Source organism: Rhinoderma darwinii, chromosome 6 (assembly GCF_050947455.1).
Source record: "Rhinoderma darwinii isolate aRhiDar2 chromosome 6, aRhiDar2.hap1, whole genome shotgun sequence".
NCBI classification, from domain to species: domain Eukaryota; kingdom Metazoa; phylum Chordata; class Amphibia; order Anura; family Rhinodermatidae; genus Rhinoderma; species Rhinoderma darwinii.
The window spans coordinates 37,684,975-37,702,273 of NC_134692.1; the positions used below are offsets into that span (position 1 = coordinate 37,684,975).

The 17,299-nt window shown below is 38.6% G+C and overlaps 1 protein-coding gene across 1 annotated transcript in view; it reads right to left on the bottom strand.

The window, feature by feature from the left end:
* TTN (titin) overlaps positions 1-17,299 on the bottom strand; it is a 241,485-nt gene that overhangs the window by 138,452 nt on the left and 85,734 nt on the right. Inside the window, exons 71-100 of the mRNA XM_075831506.1 lie at positions 16,972-17,259; positions 16,564-16,851; positions 15,880-16,161; positions 14,827-15,105; positions 14,446-14,727; positions 14,019-14,297; positions 13,648-13,935; positions 13,240-13,518; positions 12,868-13,146; positions 12,499-12,777; positions 12,084-12,371; positions 11,680-11,967; positions 11,270-11,551; positions 9,144-9,422; positions 8,755-9,036; positions 8,262-8,540; positions 7,752-8,039; positions 7,386-7,664; positions 7,001-7,279; positions 6,630-6,908; positions 6,152-6,439; positions 5,777-6,064; positions 4,899-5,189; positions 4,524-4,811; positions 4,267-4,359; positions 3,897-4,179; positions 3,617-3,800; positions 886-975; positions 527-794; positions 36-296 (exon numbers count right to left, since the gene is read on the bottom strand). Of these exons, the coding sequence (XP_075687621.1) occupies positions 36-296; positions 527-794; positions 886-975; positions 3,617-3,800; positions 3,897-4,179; positions 4,267-4,359; positions 4,524-4,811; positions 4,899-5,189; positions 5,777-6,064; positions 6,152-6,439; positions 6,630-6,908; positions 7,001-7,279; positions 7,386-7,664; positions 7,752-8,039; positions 8,262-8,540; positions 8,755-9,036; positions 9,144-9,422; positions 11,270-11,551; positions 11,680-11,967; positions 12,084-12,371; positions 12,499-12,777; positions 12,868-13,146; positions 13,240-13,518; positions 13,648-13,935; positions 14,019-14,297; positions 14,446-14,727; positions 14,827-15,105; positions 15,880-16,161; positions 16,564-16,851; positions 16,972-17,259 (7,980 nt within the window). The remainder of the gene's footprint in view (positions 1-35; positions 297-526; positions 795-885; positions 976-3,616; positions 3,801-3,896; positions 4,180-4,266; positions 4,360-4,523; positions 4,812-4,898; positions 5,190-5,776; positions 6,065-6,151; positions 6,440-6,629; positions 6,909-7,000; positions 7,280-7,385; positions 7,665-7,751; positions 8,040-8,261; positions 8,541-8,754; positions 9,037-9,143; positions 9,423-11,269; positions 11,552-11,679; positions 11,968-12,083; positions 12,372-12,498; positions 12,778-12,867; positions 13,147-13,239; positions 13,519-13,647; positions 13,936-14,018; positions 14,298-14,445; positions 14,728-14,826; positions 15,106-15,879; positions 16,162-16,563; positions 16,852-16,971; positions 17,260-17,299) is intronic.

Here is a 17,299-nt window from a genome sequence, read left to right on the forward strand (position 1 = left end):
CATTGTATCTGATTCATTCACATTTGAATACAAACCTTCGATGATGAGATCTGCAGTAGTTTCCAGATTTTCATACTTGCAAGTGTACTGTCCTTGGTCTTCTGTTCTTACATCTTGGATAACAAGTTTGTGTATCTTCTCATTCACCTCTGTTGAATATCTTCCTCGAGGTTCGATTACTCTACCATTTTTGTACCACTTGGATTTTATATTTGGAATAGAAAACTCACAAACCAATGTACTACTATGTCCTTCTTTGATGGAATTTTGCTCAAGATGCTTTTCAACCATAGGATCTGTAAATAAACATATACATCATTTTCAGATGAAGACATTCTTGATAAAAATAGATTACAATAGGGGCATAAATATAGGGGGTTGCATGGGTAGCAGTCGCATCCTAGCCCTGCCACATAAGAAAGTACCAGTATTATACATGGCACATGGTAGGTGGGTGGACTTCTTATAGATTTTGAGCTTCAAGTTACGCATCTGGGTTACAAATATAAATATGCAACATATTTACCAATGACAGTTAATTTGGCACTAGCAATGTGTGGTCCACACACTACACGGTAATTTCCTTGGTCTTCAGGCTGACAGTTCCTGATTCTCAGATAATTGCGGTCTTCTTGGATGCTGATGTCATATTTTTCATTGGAATCTAATTTGACAGTTCCTTTGTACCAGGAGAGCTTGATTTCAGGATAATTGATCTTGATTTCACATTCAAAGACTGCCTCCTTCTTTGTCTGCACAGTCTGATCTTCAATGTCCTTCATTAAATTGATAGGCTATAAAAATAATAAATACGTCAGTTAATTCAACTCAACCAAACCATGTAAAACAACATCATTTTTATGACTATGGGGACATTACACTTACTTCAGCTTGGGTCATTCTTTGCTGGATGAAAGAGACAAGCTCATCAAATTCTTGCTCGTCAGTACGAGATCCTTCCTCAAATTCCACCTCCTAGTAGAAATGGGAGAGGAAATATTAATAATAACATTGCAGATTCTAATATTATGAAAAACATTTTTTATTGCATTTTGAAGAATGTGATTAAAGTAACACAATCACTGGTACATTTTGTCTGAAGTCTTTCATCTTTCCTTGAAGTTCATGACTAATTTAAGGAAAAACTCCACGCAAAGCTTAACACTCTTTTTCTTTTAGATATGTGTACAAATGGAAGTCACCAGGAACAGTTCTGCCGTCCTACAGCCCCATCTATGTTACTGGCTGTTAAAAAAAACCTGGATGGGTCCTGGACAGATTTGCAGAACTTGCTGGACTGCAGCATAGATTATTATTTTTTCAGTAACAGGGAGGAGGCTGAGGTAGGACAGACTGAACTTTTCTGCTTCCACTTGTCAAAAGATCAGCAGCCGGTTTTCTTCATTTATTTCCTGTTGCTTATTTAGCAACAACATATTTAGCAGCACTGCAAACAGATTGTCATCACTTAAATCAGTCCCCAATGAGACTCACAATGTTCCTTTTTCAAACACACAGCCACCACGGACAATTTTCATTGGAAGCCAATTTACCTATGTTTTGGCGTATAAGATAAAAAGAGTGAACCCAGAAGAAAACCCATACAAACAGGGTTGGAATATACAAAGTCTATGAAAATGTTGTTGTTGGTCAGTTTCATGCCCAGGACCCGGGTGCAGCAAGGCAACAGTGGTAACAACTGAGCCATTGTGCTGCCCCTGCATTAGGTGGATTTCTCATCAAACAGAGTAGTATGGATAATTACTGTAGATAATAATGTGGGGAGCCATGATAGTGGGAAAGATTTTGTAGTGAGATATAATTTGCATAAACCTTGCATATTTCTAGCTATATCCAGCCATAACTTCTCAAATTTTGTGCAAAGGTAGGAGCTTAATGATATTCTTTCCTCTTAAAAATTATTTTTATTAAATTCTCAAAGGTACAAATTCAACTGAACAGTTGACTTGAGTACAGGTTGCAAAAGCAAGAACTAAACATAGGTAGAGCATAAGATAAGCCAATTAAAAAGTTTGTAAATACAAAAATCCATTGTCACATCTCCGAGGCAGAGGAGGAATACTGTATAAGATGTCTAACATAATACAGTTGATGAACACGCTCAAGTTGAAACTGGAACATCATGAACTCAACATAGTGAAGGACTGGAAGAGGGTACCATGAGTGTCTAAGTAGGAGGAGAGTCAGTCCAAAAAGATTTATTGGAGTCATCTTTACAAAAGTCAAACCAAGGTTCCAAAATAAGTGTAAATTTAGGATGAGTACATAAGACTAGGTGGCTTATTGATATTCTAAAGGAATTTAATAAAGCTTACTGTATATATGTTTGAAGTGGACAACTAATTTAAGCTGCACTACTGAGATCAGGGCCGGCGTCAACACCCGGCTAACCCGGGCAAGTGCCGGGGCCCACTACCATTGAGGCGGCACACTTGGCCGCTTGGTGCTGTCACTGCCGTCATCACGGCATCACTGTCCATATATGGACAGTGATGTCAGGAGGAGAGAATAGTCCCAGGCAGAGCGCTAGCTGCTCTGCTCCGGGACTCCGTCTCTGCAGAAGCCCCTGACATCACTGTCCATATTTGAGCAGTGATGACAGAGGGAGAGAAGGAGTCCCAGGCAGAGTGCTACAAGAGGCTCTGCTCCGGGACTCTGTCTCTGGGGAAGCCCCTGACATCACTGTCCATATATGGACAGTGATGTCAGGAGGAGAGAAGGAGTCCCAGGCAGAGCACTAGAAGCGGCTCTGCTCCGGGACTCCATCTCTGGGGAAGCCCCTGACATCACTGTCCATATATGGACAGCATTGTCAGGAGAAGAGCAGTGTCACAGGCAGAGCGTTAGTGGCACTCTGCCCGGGACTTTGGCTCTGGGGTTACCACCGACATCACTAGCCGTATATGGACAGTGACATCAGGGGTTTCTCCTGAAGCAGAATCCCCAGCCAGAGCATCGGCAATGCTCTGCCTAGGGATTCCACTGCTAGAGGGAACCCCAAATCGCTACCTGCAGGGGGGAGGCTGTGTGGTACTACCAGGGAGGATGGCTGTGTGGCACTACCAGGGTGGTGGGCTGTGTGGCACTACCTGGGAGGAGGGGGCTCTGTGGCACTATCTGGGTGGAGGTGGCTGTGTGGCACTACCTTGGAGGGGAGTTGTGTGGCACTACCTGGGAGGAGGGGGCTGTGTGGCACTACATGGGAGGAGGGGGCTGTGTGGCACTACCTGGGAGGTGGGAGCTGTGTGGCACTACCTGGGAGGTGGGGCTGTGTGACTCTACCTGGGAGGGGGCTGTGTGGCACTACCTGGGAGGGGGGCTGTGTGGCTCTCCCTGGGAGGGGGCTGTGTGACACTATCTACAGAGGGCACTAAATTTATGGGGGTACAAACTGGGGGCCTAATATATATATGGGGGACATAAACAGGGCCTAGCGTCTATATGGGGGCACAAAGTGATGTTTTCTGCCATTTTACTGCCGCCGTGAGTTCCCCCGCAAAGGGGCCTACTAAGTCTGTGTCGCCCAAGGGCCCACATAAACCTGGAGCCGGCCCTGACTGAGATACAATCACATCATAATACTGAAATGACATACCATTCTGCGACTCTCCTCTTCTCTGCTAGCTTTAAGTAGTTCAAAGGCTTGAAGTAGGCCACGGAAATCTGTTATGCCATACATACGGGCATATTTTTCATACTCCTTTGGATCAACGTTTTTAAGGAGTTCCATAATATCAATAGCTTTCTCTTCTTCCTCCTCCTTCTTCTTAGTTGGAGTTCTAAAACAAAAAAAATGCAATAAATCAAATGAATAGAATTTGTATAGATATTGAAACAAATCTTTGCACCACATCTCATATATTAAATGTATTTACTTTTTCAATTTAGCTCTGAGGTCACCCTCCAATGCCTCTTGTTTCTTCTCCTCAACTGTCAGGTTAGTGCTGGAATCAATTTCACCATGCTTATTAAAGGCCACACATCTATACTGCCCAGAATCAGTTTTGGTGACTTCCTTAATTTCCAGTTTAGCTTCATCTCCTTTCTGCTGAACAACAATGCGGCCACCATGGTTGAGCTGTCTCCATTTTCCCTTCATCCATTTCACATTAGGAATTGGATCACCACCAACTTTAGCAATGAATGTAGCTGTACCCTCTGAAGGAATAAAGATATGGTCACATACCTGTGTAGGATTTGTCACATTTTTACACCAAGAAAATTGGTCAACAATTGTTCACTTACTTTCTGCAACCTTTACACTAACTGGCTCAGAAACAAAGAACAGCTTTCCTTCAATTGGTGCCTTCTTTGCTGGTGCGGCAGCTTGTGCTTTTTCTTTTTTTTTTTTTTTTTTTAAAAGAGAAAAAATACTTGTTATTGAATTTTGAATTATTTGAAACAATATTAGAATTAATGCTTAATATAAAAAAATAATAATTAAAAGGAAACCCATTTTCGCTAATTAGCATATGACATTTTATTTAAATTATTTTTAGTACCTGTTACTGTAACGTTACATTTAGTGGATTCACTTCCTGCAGCATTAGTAGCTTTACAAATGTAGTCGCCTGCATCTGTCTTTGCAGCAGTTTTAAGTTCCAGTGTTGCTGTTCCCCTAACAAAAGTGACGCTGCAGGTATTAGAAGACTTGATTTCGCGCCCAGCCTTGAGCCACTGAATTCTGATTGGCTGTGATCCATCAACATGACAATTGAGTTGTAAGCCTTCTCCTTCGGTGACACTCACAGGTGACAGTGACACATCAAATACTGGAGGCTTTTTGGGTTCTGATTTAAAAAGATCCAAAATATAGGTTAGTCAATCCAAGCCAGTAGCAATTCTTTCAAGTAACAATAAATATACTACAACTTTACCTTTAATAAGTACTGAAGAGGTACAAATGGCACTTCCTGCATCATTTGACACTTTGCAGGTATACAAGCCTGCATCTGTCAGACTGGATTTTCTAACATTCAGAAGAACTACATTATTTTTGAATGAGACTTCATTATTTGCTGACTGTTGAACTTCTTGGTTATTCTTCAACCATGACACAATCAGTGGTTGTGAACCAGCAACACGACCTTCTAATTTGAAAGCGTTGCCTTCAGTTTCTTCAAGAGTTTCTGAAAGTTTCTTGGTGAATGATGGGGGCACTTTACGTTCTGTGGAGACAAGTAGATAATTATAAAAATGCCTATTTAATTTATCTATAGCAGTGAGTAGTAAACGTTAGAAGGGATGGCATATCACTAGGATATGCCATAACTTGCTGATCATGGTGGTTCGACCCCTGATGCCCACCGATCTGCAGAATGAAGAAGCTCCTTCACAGTATTCCTCCTGTCCACTCACTGTGCAGGGAATGTAACAGAGCCCCATTCACTGGGGTGAATAGGATTATTAGATTTCACAGTGGTCGGACCCCCATCGATCATAAAGTTATGGCATAACATTATTACATAGGAATACCCCATTAACCCTCATAATGTTTTAAAATACATATCCCAGCAATTACTATACATATTAAGAGAGATATCGCAACAAACACATATCCACACACATCAGGCACTGCTTGGGATTAAGCTATAATTAGAAACTGAAGTGTTGGTAATTTAAAGTTTACTGTATACTTGGGAAAATTTAAGCTGTTATTACACAAAATATACTATTCTAATACGTATGAAAATTCTGTGTACTTTTCATAATTTCACTTATTGCTAGCTGGATATGTTGTCTCCAGAATACATACCCTGTACATTAAGCTTCACTGTGCAAGAATCTTTTCCGATATCATTGCTGGCAGAGCAGATGTACTGTCCACAATCGGCTTTGTCAGTTTTTACAAATGTAAGCTTGGTGGTATTTTCCAATTGATCAACTTTATAGTTTCCTCCAGTTTTAATTTCTTTATTTTCTTTTGACCAGGTAAGTTTGATGGGCTGACTACCTGTCACATGACACTCAAATACTGCAGGATCTCCCATGGGAACATCCACTGGTGAAGGCTTAACATCAAAGAATGGTGGATTTCTACCCTCTAAAAGGTATAAAAAAAAAAAAAATTAGAAATACTGAAGAGAATTTCACCCTACTGTTAAAATATGAGAATGGACAACACACAAACCTGTAAGAATGAGTTTGGCATTAGAGGAGGCAGTGCCAACAAAATTGATAGCCGTACATGTGTACTGCCCAGCATGGTGTCTGCCAGTTTGTAATATTTGAAGGGTAGCTGTTTTATCTATATAAGATGTTTGAATATTATAGTCATCTCTTATTAGTACACCATCTTTATACCAAGAAACCTCAATAGGTTCTGACCCAACTATTTGACATTCAAATGACACCGATAAGCCAATAGTTTCCTGTATGTCCTTCACTTTTCTCTCAAAGGAAGGTGGAAGTATACGCTCTGCAGAAAGACATGATGCAGTAAAGAATGTTGAATTGTTTCTGAACACTGCATGGTGCAAAGAAAACGGCAGGAAGCGATCACAGATAAGCAGAGACATTAGCACTGTACTTCACATTTTCCTATCAGTTACCACAAATTGTCTTTTGCATAGAAATGTTAAAAATAATGATAAAATTACTATGTTTACCTTTCACGGTTAGAAGTGCAGAAGTTGAAGCATCACCAACATCATTTTCTGCTTTACATATGTATTCTCCAGAATTCTGAAGTTCTGCTTTAGTAAAAATAAGTGTAGAAACATTGTTCTTGAAATGAATTTTGCAAGCATCAGTTGGTCGCAGTTTGGTATCACCCTTGTACCAAGATACTTTTATTTCTGGTGTTCCTTGAATTTGGCACTGTAATGATGCTGCATCACCTGCAGCGACCTCCACAGATTCAAGTGGTGTAAGGAAATATGGTGGTTCTAGAAGATAAGGCATCACATTCAGTAAACTTATGTAATATCCAGATTGTACATTATAAAAATAAAATTTATGATAAAACTAGGATGCATACCTAATACTGACACCGATGCTTGACAGGTGTCATGTCCAATTGCATTTTCTACACGGCAAGTGTATACACCATCATCATCATTTGTGCAACTTGAATATTCCAGAATACAAGATGTATCTGTTGTGATTATGCTGCAACGTTCAGACTGAGATATCTCAACACCATTCTTCTTCCACGTTGCATATATTGGAGGAGTTCCAGTATATGTGCATTCGAGAACAATGGGTTTTCCTGTATTTGTCTGATAATTAGAAAGCTTCTTCACGAATAGAGCAGGTTCTAGAAAAAAAATCAAATACAAGATAATGAGCAATTTCACACCGCAAATGAATGGATTACATATTGAATGATTTATAGTAATGCTTTTATACTCTTAAAAACCAACCTTTAACAAAGAGTTGAGTTGAACAAGAGTCCCTTCCAGCATCATTACTAACATGACAGGAATAATCACCACTTTGTAGGCTGTTGACATTATATAGCTCTAGTACTGCCATGGAGTCAGTTAGTGTGATATTGCAATTGCTGTCTGGCAAGATTTCCTCACTTCCTTTATACCAAGAAACCTTAAATGGTGGAGTACCACGAAATACACCTGCTAAGGTTACTGTGGCTCCTGGAAGTACTTCAACAGGTTCTGGCTTCTCAACAAATGATGGTGGCTCTAAAATATGAAAAGACATATTAACAGAAGAGTCCAGAATGTAAACATTATAAGTAGAGAAATCAATCTACTATTTAGACAACTGACCTTTAACAGACAAAACAGCACTGCATTCATCAGATCCAGCAACGTTGGTGGCATGGCAAACATATTTTCCGGCATCTGATGGTGCCAGGTCGTTTACTTTCAATAAACAGGTGTTGTCTGTGAGGGCAGTTTGGTATTTGTCACTACTGGTGATCTCATTTCCATTGAATGACCAGGAAACCACAATGGGTGGTGAGCCAGATACTTTACACTCCATGGAGGTTGTGGATCCAAGAAGTCCATAGGTTTCCTTCAGTTTTCTAGTGAACGATGGAGGAATAATACGGTCTGAGAAAAGAAAACAAAAATGTGAGCAAGTAAGGCAATTATCTTAAAGAAATGGTGTCCATTTTCAAACAAGCTTACAAATATCACTTTTCCAAGAATTGAGAACCAAGCTGGCTTAAATTTATGAGGTCATGATGTATGATAGATTATGTTTACAATACAAATATTGCGACTAAAGAAAAAAATATGTATTTTTCTTGGATAAAACATTTAAAAAAATACCTGATATATCAACTGTAGCTGAACAGCTGCTCTTGCCAACATTGTTTTTCACCTCAAACACATATTCACCAGCATCGGCTTTTCCAGTGGACAATATTTTAAGGCTAGAAACCTTGCTAAAGAAACTAATTTTGTATTTCTCATCATTGGATAGTTCTGATCCATCTTTAAACCAAGTAGTTATTAGTTCTGGAGTTCCACCAACAGTGCACTCCAGGGTGCAAGACTCTCCTGCTGTAACCTTGATTGGTTGTGGTTTCTCAACAATAATTGCTGGTTCTGGAAAATAAAGGTCAAAGGACCAAATAAGATAAGAAAGAAGAAAGCAGAATGTTCTTCTATGGAAGAGGGCGCGTTTAAGCATAATATACAATAATAAGGTCATATTTAACCACATGATAAGTTAATCTCAACTAATATCTAATCTTTTTCAACAATTCATATCAATATAAATCACAAAAGCAGATATGAATTTTAATAAGAGGTCACAAACCTAGAACTGATAGACTTGCAAAGCATTCCTGTGCACCAGCCTCATTTTTGATCTGGCTGGTGTATTTTCCAGTATTCTCTGCCTTGGTAATTGCAAAGTGAAGAGTTGCAATGTTGTCTGTGAATGAAATACTGATATCTTGACTTTCTCGAACAACTTCATCTTTGTCTTTCAGCCATACGACGGTTATAGGATGAGTGCCTTCAACAACAGCTTGAAGCTGAGCAGGCTCTCCAACCACAGAAGTGAAGTTATCAATCTTTTGCATAAATCTTGGAGGTTCTACAAGAAAGTAAGAAAGACAGGATAAGGATTCTAATAGAGGATAAAAAATGCTTTTGTGAAGGAGAAACCCAAGAACAAGATAGATGTTGTGGATGTTTACCAACCTTTCAGCTTAATAGAACATAGACATGTGTCGCTTCCAACATCATTCACTGCTTTACATAGATATTCACCAATGTCACCAGCATCAACTTTAAGAATGTGAATAGAAGCAAGATAATTTTCTGTAATGATCTTGAATTTCTTACTGCTCTTTATCTCTCTTCTGTCTTTGAACCAAGTCACTTCAAATGGAGAAGTGCCTTGTAGTTCACACTTAAGAGTTACATCAAGTCCTTTTAATGTTAGTACAGGTTCTGGCTTTGCAATGAAAACTGGTGGTTCTACAATACCAAAAAAAGCACATTTTATTTTCATGAACTTATGACATAGAAAGATTATAAAATATTGCAAAGGTAAAATAAACAATAACTTAAATTATCTAAGATTTTTCCCTGCTTTATTTAGGCAAAATTATAATCTAGTTGGATCAATTGTCAAGATTATAGTAAGAAAATTAAATAATAAAGTAATTAATTATGTAAAAAAGTTTAAGTTCAGACAGACATGAGACACATCTCTTAATCACTGAATTCAGGTGCTTAATTCAGTCCCATTGCCCCGGTGTATCACTTTAAGCACCTAGCCATGTAGTCTACAAACATTTGTGAAAGAATGGGTCATTCTACAGATCTCACTGAATTCCAGCGTGGTCCTGTAATAGGATGCCACCGGTGTAACAAGTGAGTTCATGAAATTTCTTCCCTCCCAGATATTCTACGATCAACTGTAAGTGGTATTATTTCAAAGTGGTAGCATTTAGGAAGCACAGCAACTCAACCATGAAGTGGCAGGCCACACAAAGTTATAGGGCAGGGGGTCGCCGTGTGCCGAGGCGCATAGTGCATAAAAGTCTCCAACGCTCTGCTGACTCATTAACTACAGAGTTCCAAACCTCATGGGGCATTAACATCAGTGCAAAAACTGTGCACCGGGAACTTCATGGTATGGGTTTCCATGGCCGAGCAGTTGATTGCAAGCCTTATATCACCAAGCACAATGCCAAGTATCGGATGGAGTGGTCAAGCCGCCGCCACTGGACTCTGGAGCAGTGGAAACGTGTTCTGTGGAGTGATGAATCAAGATTCTCTACCTGGCAGTCTTATAAACGAGTCTGGGTTTGACGAATGCTAGGAGAGCGTTACCTGCCTGACTGCATTGTGCCAACTGTAAAGTTTGGCAAAGGAGGGATAATGCTAGGGGGTTATTTTTCAGGGGTTTCAGCAGTATCTCCCACAATCCTTGCAACTAATGCACTTTATATATGCCATACACATATACTGGCTGGTGAGCGGCTCATGCAGCTTTATGTGTACTACCCCATGTGTATAAAAAATGGCTAGACCATTGTATTTAGCAAGCTTTTTACATTTTGTGTCTCCCTTATTTCCTCATAGATTGTAAGCTCTTGCGAGCAGGGTCCTCACTCCTCTTGTTTGAATTGTTAATTAGTTTTGTCACTATGTAATGTCTGATACTGTCTGTACATGTTCCCTCTAAATTGTAAAGTGCTGCGGAATATTTTGGCGCTATATAAATAAAGATTATTATATTATTATTATTATTATTAGACTGCTTAGTTCCAGTGAAGAGAAATCTCAATCCTTCAGCATACCAAGACATTTTTGACAATTGTATGTTTCCAACTCTGTGGGGAAGGCCCTTTTTTGTTCCAGCATGACTGTGCCCCAGTGCAGAAAGCAATGTCCATAAAGACATGGTTGGGTGAGTTTAGTGTGGAAGAACTTGACTGGCCCACCCAGAGCCCTGACCTCAACCCTATCGAACACCTTTGGGATGAACTAGAACAGAGATTGCAAGCCAGGCCCTCTCATCCGACAACAGTGTTTGATCTCACAAATGTTCTTCTGGATGAATGGGCAAAAATTCCCACGGACACGCTCCAAAATCTTGGAAGAGGAATAGAGTTTTTAGCTGCAATGGGGCGGGGGGCAGACATCATATTAATGCCTATGGATTTAGAATGAGATGTCAGAACAGTTCCTGTAGGTGTAATGTCAAGGTGTCAGAATACTTTTGTCCATATAGTGTATGTAAAAGATACTATATGCTGTAATATAATGCTTCACTCAATTTCAATTAATGACATTTAAGACGAAGATAACCATACCTTTTACTTTTAGTGAAGTGCTACAGCTAACGCTGCCTGCGTCATTGTGAGCTTCACATGTGTAATCTCCACTGTCTTCAATGCTGGCATCAGTTATCTCCAGCACAGCGACAGAGTCAGCAAAGGACATGGTATATTTTCCACTATGTTGAATCTCTGCATCATTTTTAAACCATACAACTCTTATCTCCGGTGACCCAGTGACTTTGCATTCAAACCTATCAGATTCGCCTTGTTTGATGACCTTTGAAGATTCCAACTTCTTTACAAATCGTGGGGGTTCTTGTAAAGAAAAAGATAAATACATTATGATTATGTTTAATTTAATAGTCATAAGAGCAATGGTCATAAGCCCATGACTATCCTCGAAGTTTACTGTTAGATCAACAAAACATCTCAGTAAGACATACCTTGTACTTCAAGAGAGGCTGTGCAAGAGTCTTTTCCAACTTCATTGGTGGCGTAACATGTGTAGATACCAGCATCAACCTTGCTAACTTTAAGGACCTTTAAATGAGCTTTGTTTTCGGTAAAAGTAATTTTGTAGTTTCCACCAGGACGAATTTCTCTGTTGTCTTTTGCCCAGGAGACTTTGATTGGATGTGTTCCAGTGACGTGACACTCAAAATTGGCTGCTTCGCCAAGCGGAACATTTGTAGATTCAGGTTTTATATCAAAAACAGGAGCGGATTTTGGTTCTGGAAGTAAAACATAAATACAAATATGGTAACATGTTCCTAGAAAATTCTTCAATATGCCACTTCAGATTTTTGAAAGATTAAGTAAGAAGTCTGAAACTTTTGATTCAACAAACCTGTAAGAGTAAGTTTAGCACTGGAAGATGCTGACCCAATAGGATTTGAAGCAGTGCAAGAATATTGACCAAGATGGTTGACGCTAGTGGTCAAAATCTGAAGAGTTGCTACGTTGTCAATAAACGATGTTTGCACAATATTGTCATCTCTCAAAAGAACACCATCCTTATACCAAGATACCTCAATTGGCTCAGAGCCATTGATTCGACAGTCAAAGGTAACTGATGAACCAATAGTTTCTTGAATATCCTTAACTTTCCTGGCAAATGAAGGAGCCACCTTACGCTCTGCAAAAAAATAAGTTTTAGCAATATAAGTGCTTTGTAAACCTCAGGCTGCATTTTTCTCATTCCATAAAACCATGTATGGTATACCATAAGCAAAGATAAGAAGTTTTAAGAAAGTTAATTTCACCTTGTATAGTGAAAAGAGCACTGGAAGAAGCAGATCCAACAACGTTTTCGGCTTTGCAGATATATTCACCACTATCAGTTTTCTCTACCTTATTGAAAACTAATGTGGCAACATTGTTTTTAAACTGCATTTTGTAAGCAGGCGTTGATCTCAGTTTTGTATCTCCCTTATACCAAGAAACTTTTATTTCTGGGGTTCCTCCCACTTGGCATTGCAAAGAAGTAGATTCTCCAATATTAACTTCCACTGGTTCCAATGGTGAAATGAAATAAGGTGGTTCTAAAGAACAAACAATGGTTATAGGAACCATTAAAACAATATGAAGCAAGACAGGAATATTTATAAAATGATTGTTATGAAGGTACAAACCTAAGACAGATAATAAAGCACTACATGTATCCTTGCCAGCCTCGTTTGCCACTTGGCATATGTATTCCCCATCATCCTCCAAAGTGGTATTAAATATTTCAAGTAGGCAAGACTTTTCTGTAGTGGTTATACTACATCTTTCTGATTGGCTTATGTCTCTGCCATTCTTTTTCCATGTAACCAAAATGGTGGGTGACCCAACATAAGTGCATTCCAAAGTGATAGGTTTGTCTGATTCAACGCTAAAGTCATTCAGTTTCTTCACAAATGTTGCTGGTGCTATTACGGAGTAATAAAGAAAAAAAACTTATGAATATATGTAATGCTATTGAGATTTTGCATTCTACCTGTGAAATCTAATCTATAACTAACCTTTGACAAGAAGGTGTGTTGTGCATGAGTCCTTGCCAGCTTCATTGCTTATCAGACAAGTGTAGTCTCCACTCTGTAATGTGTCTACATTGTACAATTCCAAAGCAGCAAATGAATTTTGCAAAGAAATATTACAATTTGGTCCTGGTACCAACTCACTGCTCCCTCTAAACCAGTGAACTTTAATAGGTGCTGTTCCTTTAATCACACTGGTAAAGGTCACGCTAGAGCCTGGTATAACTTCCTGCGGTTCAGGTTTCCTCACAAAAGAAGGTGGTTCTACAGATGTAACAATAAAATTATTATTATTGACGTTTGAGCTTTAAAAAGAAAAGATGAATATATTAAGATATAAGAAAATTAGCACTTTAGAGTCTTCTTCTATAACGAGCATTAGTTGTTACTGACCTTGAACAGTCAAAGATGCACTACATTCCTCAGTTCCTGCCACATTAGAAGCCTCACATGTGTAGTTTCCAACATCTGAAGACTCTAGCGAGTTCACCACTAAGGCACAGGTGCTATCTGAAAAGGTGATTTCGTGTTTGTGACTACTAACAATTTTGTTCCCATTTTGATACCAAGAGGCAGAAATAGGAAGTGAGCCAGACACTTTGCATTCCAAGCGTGTTGAGGAACTCAATACACCGTAGATATCTTTTAGTTTTCTGGTGAAAGATGGTGGAATAACACGATCTGTGGAGGGACAGTGTTATGATGAGTAAAAGATACACCTACCATTAAATGTTATCTTAGCACTAAGATATAATGAGACTAACCAAGAACATCAACTGAAACAGTACAGCTGCTTTCACCGACATCATTGATGACTTCAAATGTGTATGCGCCACTGTCTGCCTTATCAGCAGAGAGAATCTTGAGAGTTGATCTTTTGTTAGAGAAACTAATTGAGTATTTGTGGTCATTGTGCAATTCCTTGGCATTTTTATACCACTTAGTTATTAGTTCAGGTGAACCAGCGACTGTACATTCAAGAGAACAGGTACCACCAGCTGTGACTCGCATTGGCTCTGGCTTCTCTACAATTCTTGCTGGTTCTGAAACAAAATTACAAAAATCCTCTTAAACCCTCTTCAAAGACCACGTCAAGATGATTATTCATCTCATGCCTATACCATAAGATCAATATTAATTTCTTAAAGAATGTAAAGACATAACTAACTGGTTATTCACAAGGTTACCAACCTATTAAAGAAAGAACTGCGGCACACTCTCGTGCTCCCACTGCATTGGTGGCTTGACATGTGTATTTTCCTGCACTTGAAGACTCTGTGCTAGCAATTTGCAAAGTTGCAACATTATTTGCATAAAAAATTTTGAGATTTTCACTCTCTCTAACAATATCTCCTTTGTCCTTGAGCCAGGTGATGGAAATGGGCTGAGAACCCTCCGTTACAGCCTGCAACTCTGCCGTTTCTCCAATAGGGCAAGCGGAATCGCTGAGTTTTTTCACGAAACGTGGTGGTTCTATTAAAGAAAACAATTGCGCATGATTCAGTAATCAGAATGTTTAAGAGAGTATGATGAGCACATTTTAAAGAAGAGTCAATTGCAGTGTCTACCAACCTTTAAACTTGATAGCACATACACAGTTATCACTTCCGACTTCATTGACAGCTTTGCATTGATATTCCCCTATATCTGCTGTCTCCACATTTAAAACGTGAATGCTAGCATGGGTGTCTTTAGAGGTGACCTTGAATTTTTTACTGCTTCGAATTTGTCGCCTGTCTTTGAACCAGGCAACTTCAAATGGTGGGGTCCCCAAAAGTTCACACTGAAAACTCACATCAACACCTTTTACAACTTCCACTGGGGTAGGCTTTTTAACAAAAATAGGGGGCTCTAGAATTGGAAAAAAAGACATTGTTTATAAAATACTTAAATTATTTTCTATTGTAAGAATCAAACGCATCGCATTATACCATATTTTAGGATTCTAAAAAGTAATGTCTATAAACTAGACTAATTTTTGACAGGATAATTATCCAATAATATATTTTTTTCTGTGTATGGGCTCCGGGAGATAATTATGACTTCTTCGAAGTTACAAAAAAAACCGAAACTTAATGTTGGGGGTAAGATGAACTCAAATGTTAATTATAATAGTAATGTAGTTAAGGCCTATTTCAGATGGCCGTAATACAGCAACATATTAAGGTCTGTATCACTGCTTCAACACCCAGACAGCCTATGGTGCTGACATCTTAGTAAATTTGGGTGTTGTAGCTGTAATACCATCAGCAAAATGAGGCCACATTATGGGCATTTGAAATTGGTTTTACTAAGCTACATTTTAATAACAGCGTATGATGGATTTGCATCATACTCTGCATGTGACAATTATGCCACTTCTAAGAAAAGAAACACTTAAAAATAATATCTTCAAACTATGCTGATTGATACAAAAATGAAAAAAGTAGTCAAATGCTATGGTACATTGCCTTCTTCCTTATATAATAAAATAAAGGAACTATTCCTGCACTGTACCGTACTTGGAGCCCATATTCGCCTATTAAATTTTCTAGATATATATGTAAAAAGTTACATTATGTTTAATAAAGGTTATAAAGATCACTATATAAAACATCCCATAGAGGCTATTGATTAAAATTGCACCTTTCACTGCGATTGCTGTACTGCAGCTTGCACTGCCAGCGTCGTTATGAGCTTCACAGGTATAATCTCCGCTGTCTTCATCGCTGAAATCAGTAATTTCAAGTACTGCTAAATTGTCGACAAAGGATAAGTTGTGCTTTTCGCTTGGATGAAGTTCGGTGTCATTTTTGTACCAAACAACTCTAATCTCTGGAGATCCGCTAATTTTGCATTCAAACTGAGCCGACCCACCAAGTTTCACAATTCGAGAAGGTTCTAGCTTCTTTACAAATTTTGGAGGTTCTAAGAAATTAAAAGAAGAAAGTAACTATCTGTGCAAGCATATAAATTAGATTGTGTAAATTTGACTAGCTGTATAAATGTGTGCTAAAATATGTGACAGGAATGTTACGGAGTATGAACTATTGTGCTTTAAAATGTTGTCCTTTCCTACTGACCAACTAATGATACCCTGTAGCTCTCTAGCTATGTAAATTGTTCTATGATGAATGAACAAAAGTTCTTACCATTTTTAATCAGATCTGCTTAAAAGTAAAACATGTATACTCTAAAACTGGAAACAAACACATACAAATAACGCACACAAAAAAGAAGAGTCTTCTTGTCACAGTTTTTTAAGTTTTAAAGAAAAAGAAAAAGGAAGAATTTTTTTTTGTTACTACATTTAGGTTAACAACAAAATACCTTTCACACTTAGTTCAGCTGAACAAGATTCTTTTCCAACATCATTGGCTGCTAGGCAAGCGTACAGACCGGAATCGCCTTTGCTCACTTTTAGTATTCTCAGGTGGGCTGTGTTACCAATGTAAGATATCTTATAATTTCCACCTGTTTTGATTTCTTTGTTATCTTTGGTCCATATCACCTTAATTGGCTGTGTTCCAGAAATATGGCACTCAAAATCTGCACTTTCTCCAAGTACAGCACCTAAAGGTGCTGCTTTTTTATCAAAGAATGGTGGCTTCTTGGGTTCTACAAGTCAAAATGGACAGCAAAACATTTATTATATTACCATCTAAGAAGAACTTGTACTCATCCATTGAGTTGGATAATGTCGCCTGACCTATTTTTAATTATTACAAACACACAAACCTGAGATTGTAAGTTTAGCGGTAGATGAAGCCGTGCCGACCGTGTTTGTAGCAGTGCAAGAATACACACCAGCATGATCCTTATCTGCTTCAAGAATACGAAGAGTAGCTACGTTATTTGTAAATGACATTTGCACATTATGATTGCCAGTTAAAGGTACTCCATCTTTATACCAAGAAACCTCAATGGGTTCAGAACCATTGATACGACAATCAAATTTCACTGGTTGTCCAAGTGTTGCCTCCAGATCCTTCATTTTTCTGGCAAATGAAGGTGGAAGTTGACGGTCTGAAAAATAATAAGTTCATAAACATTCATTTCCCCTTTT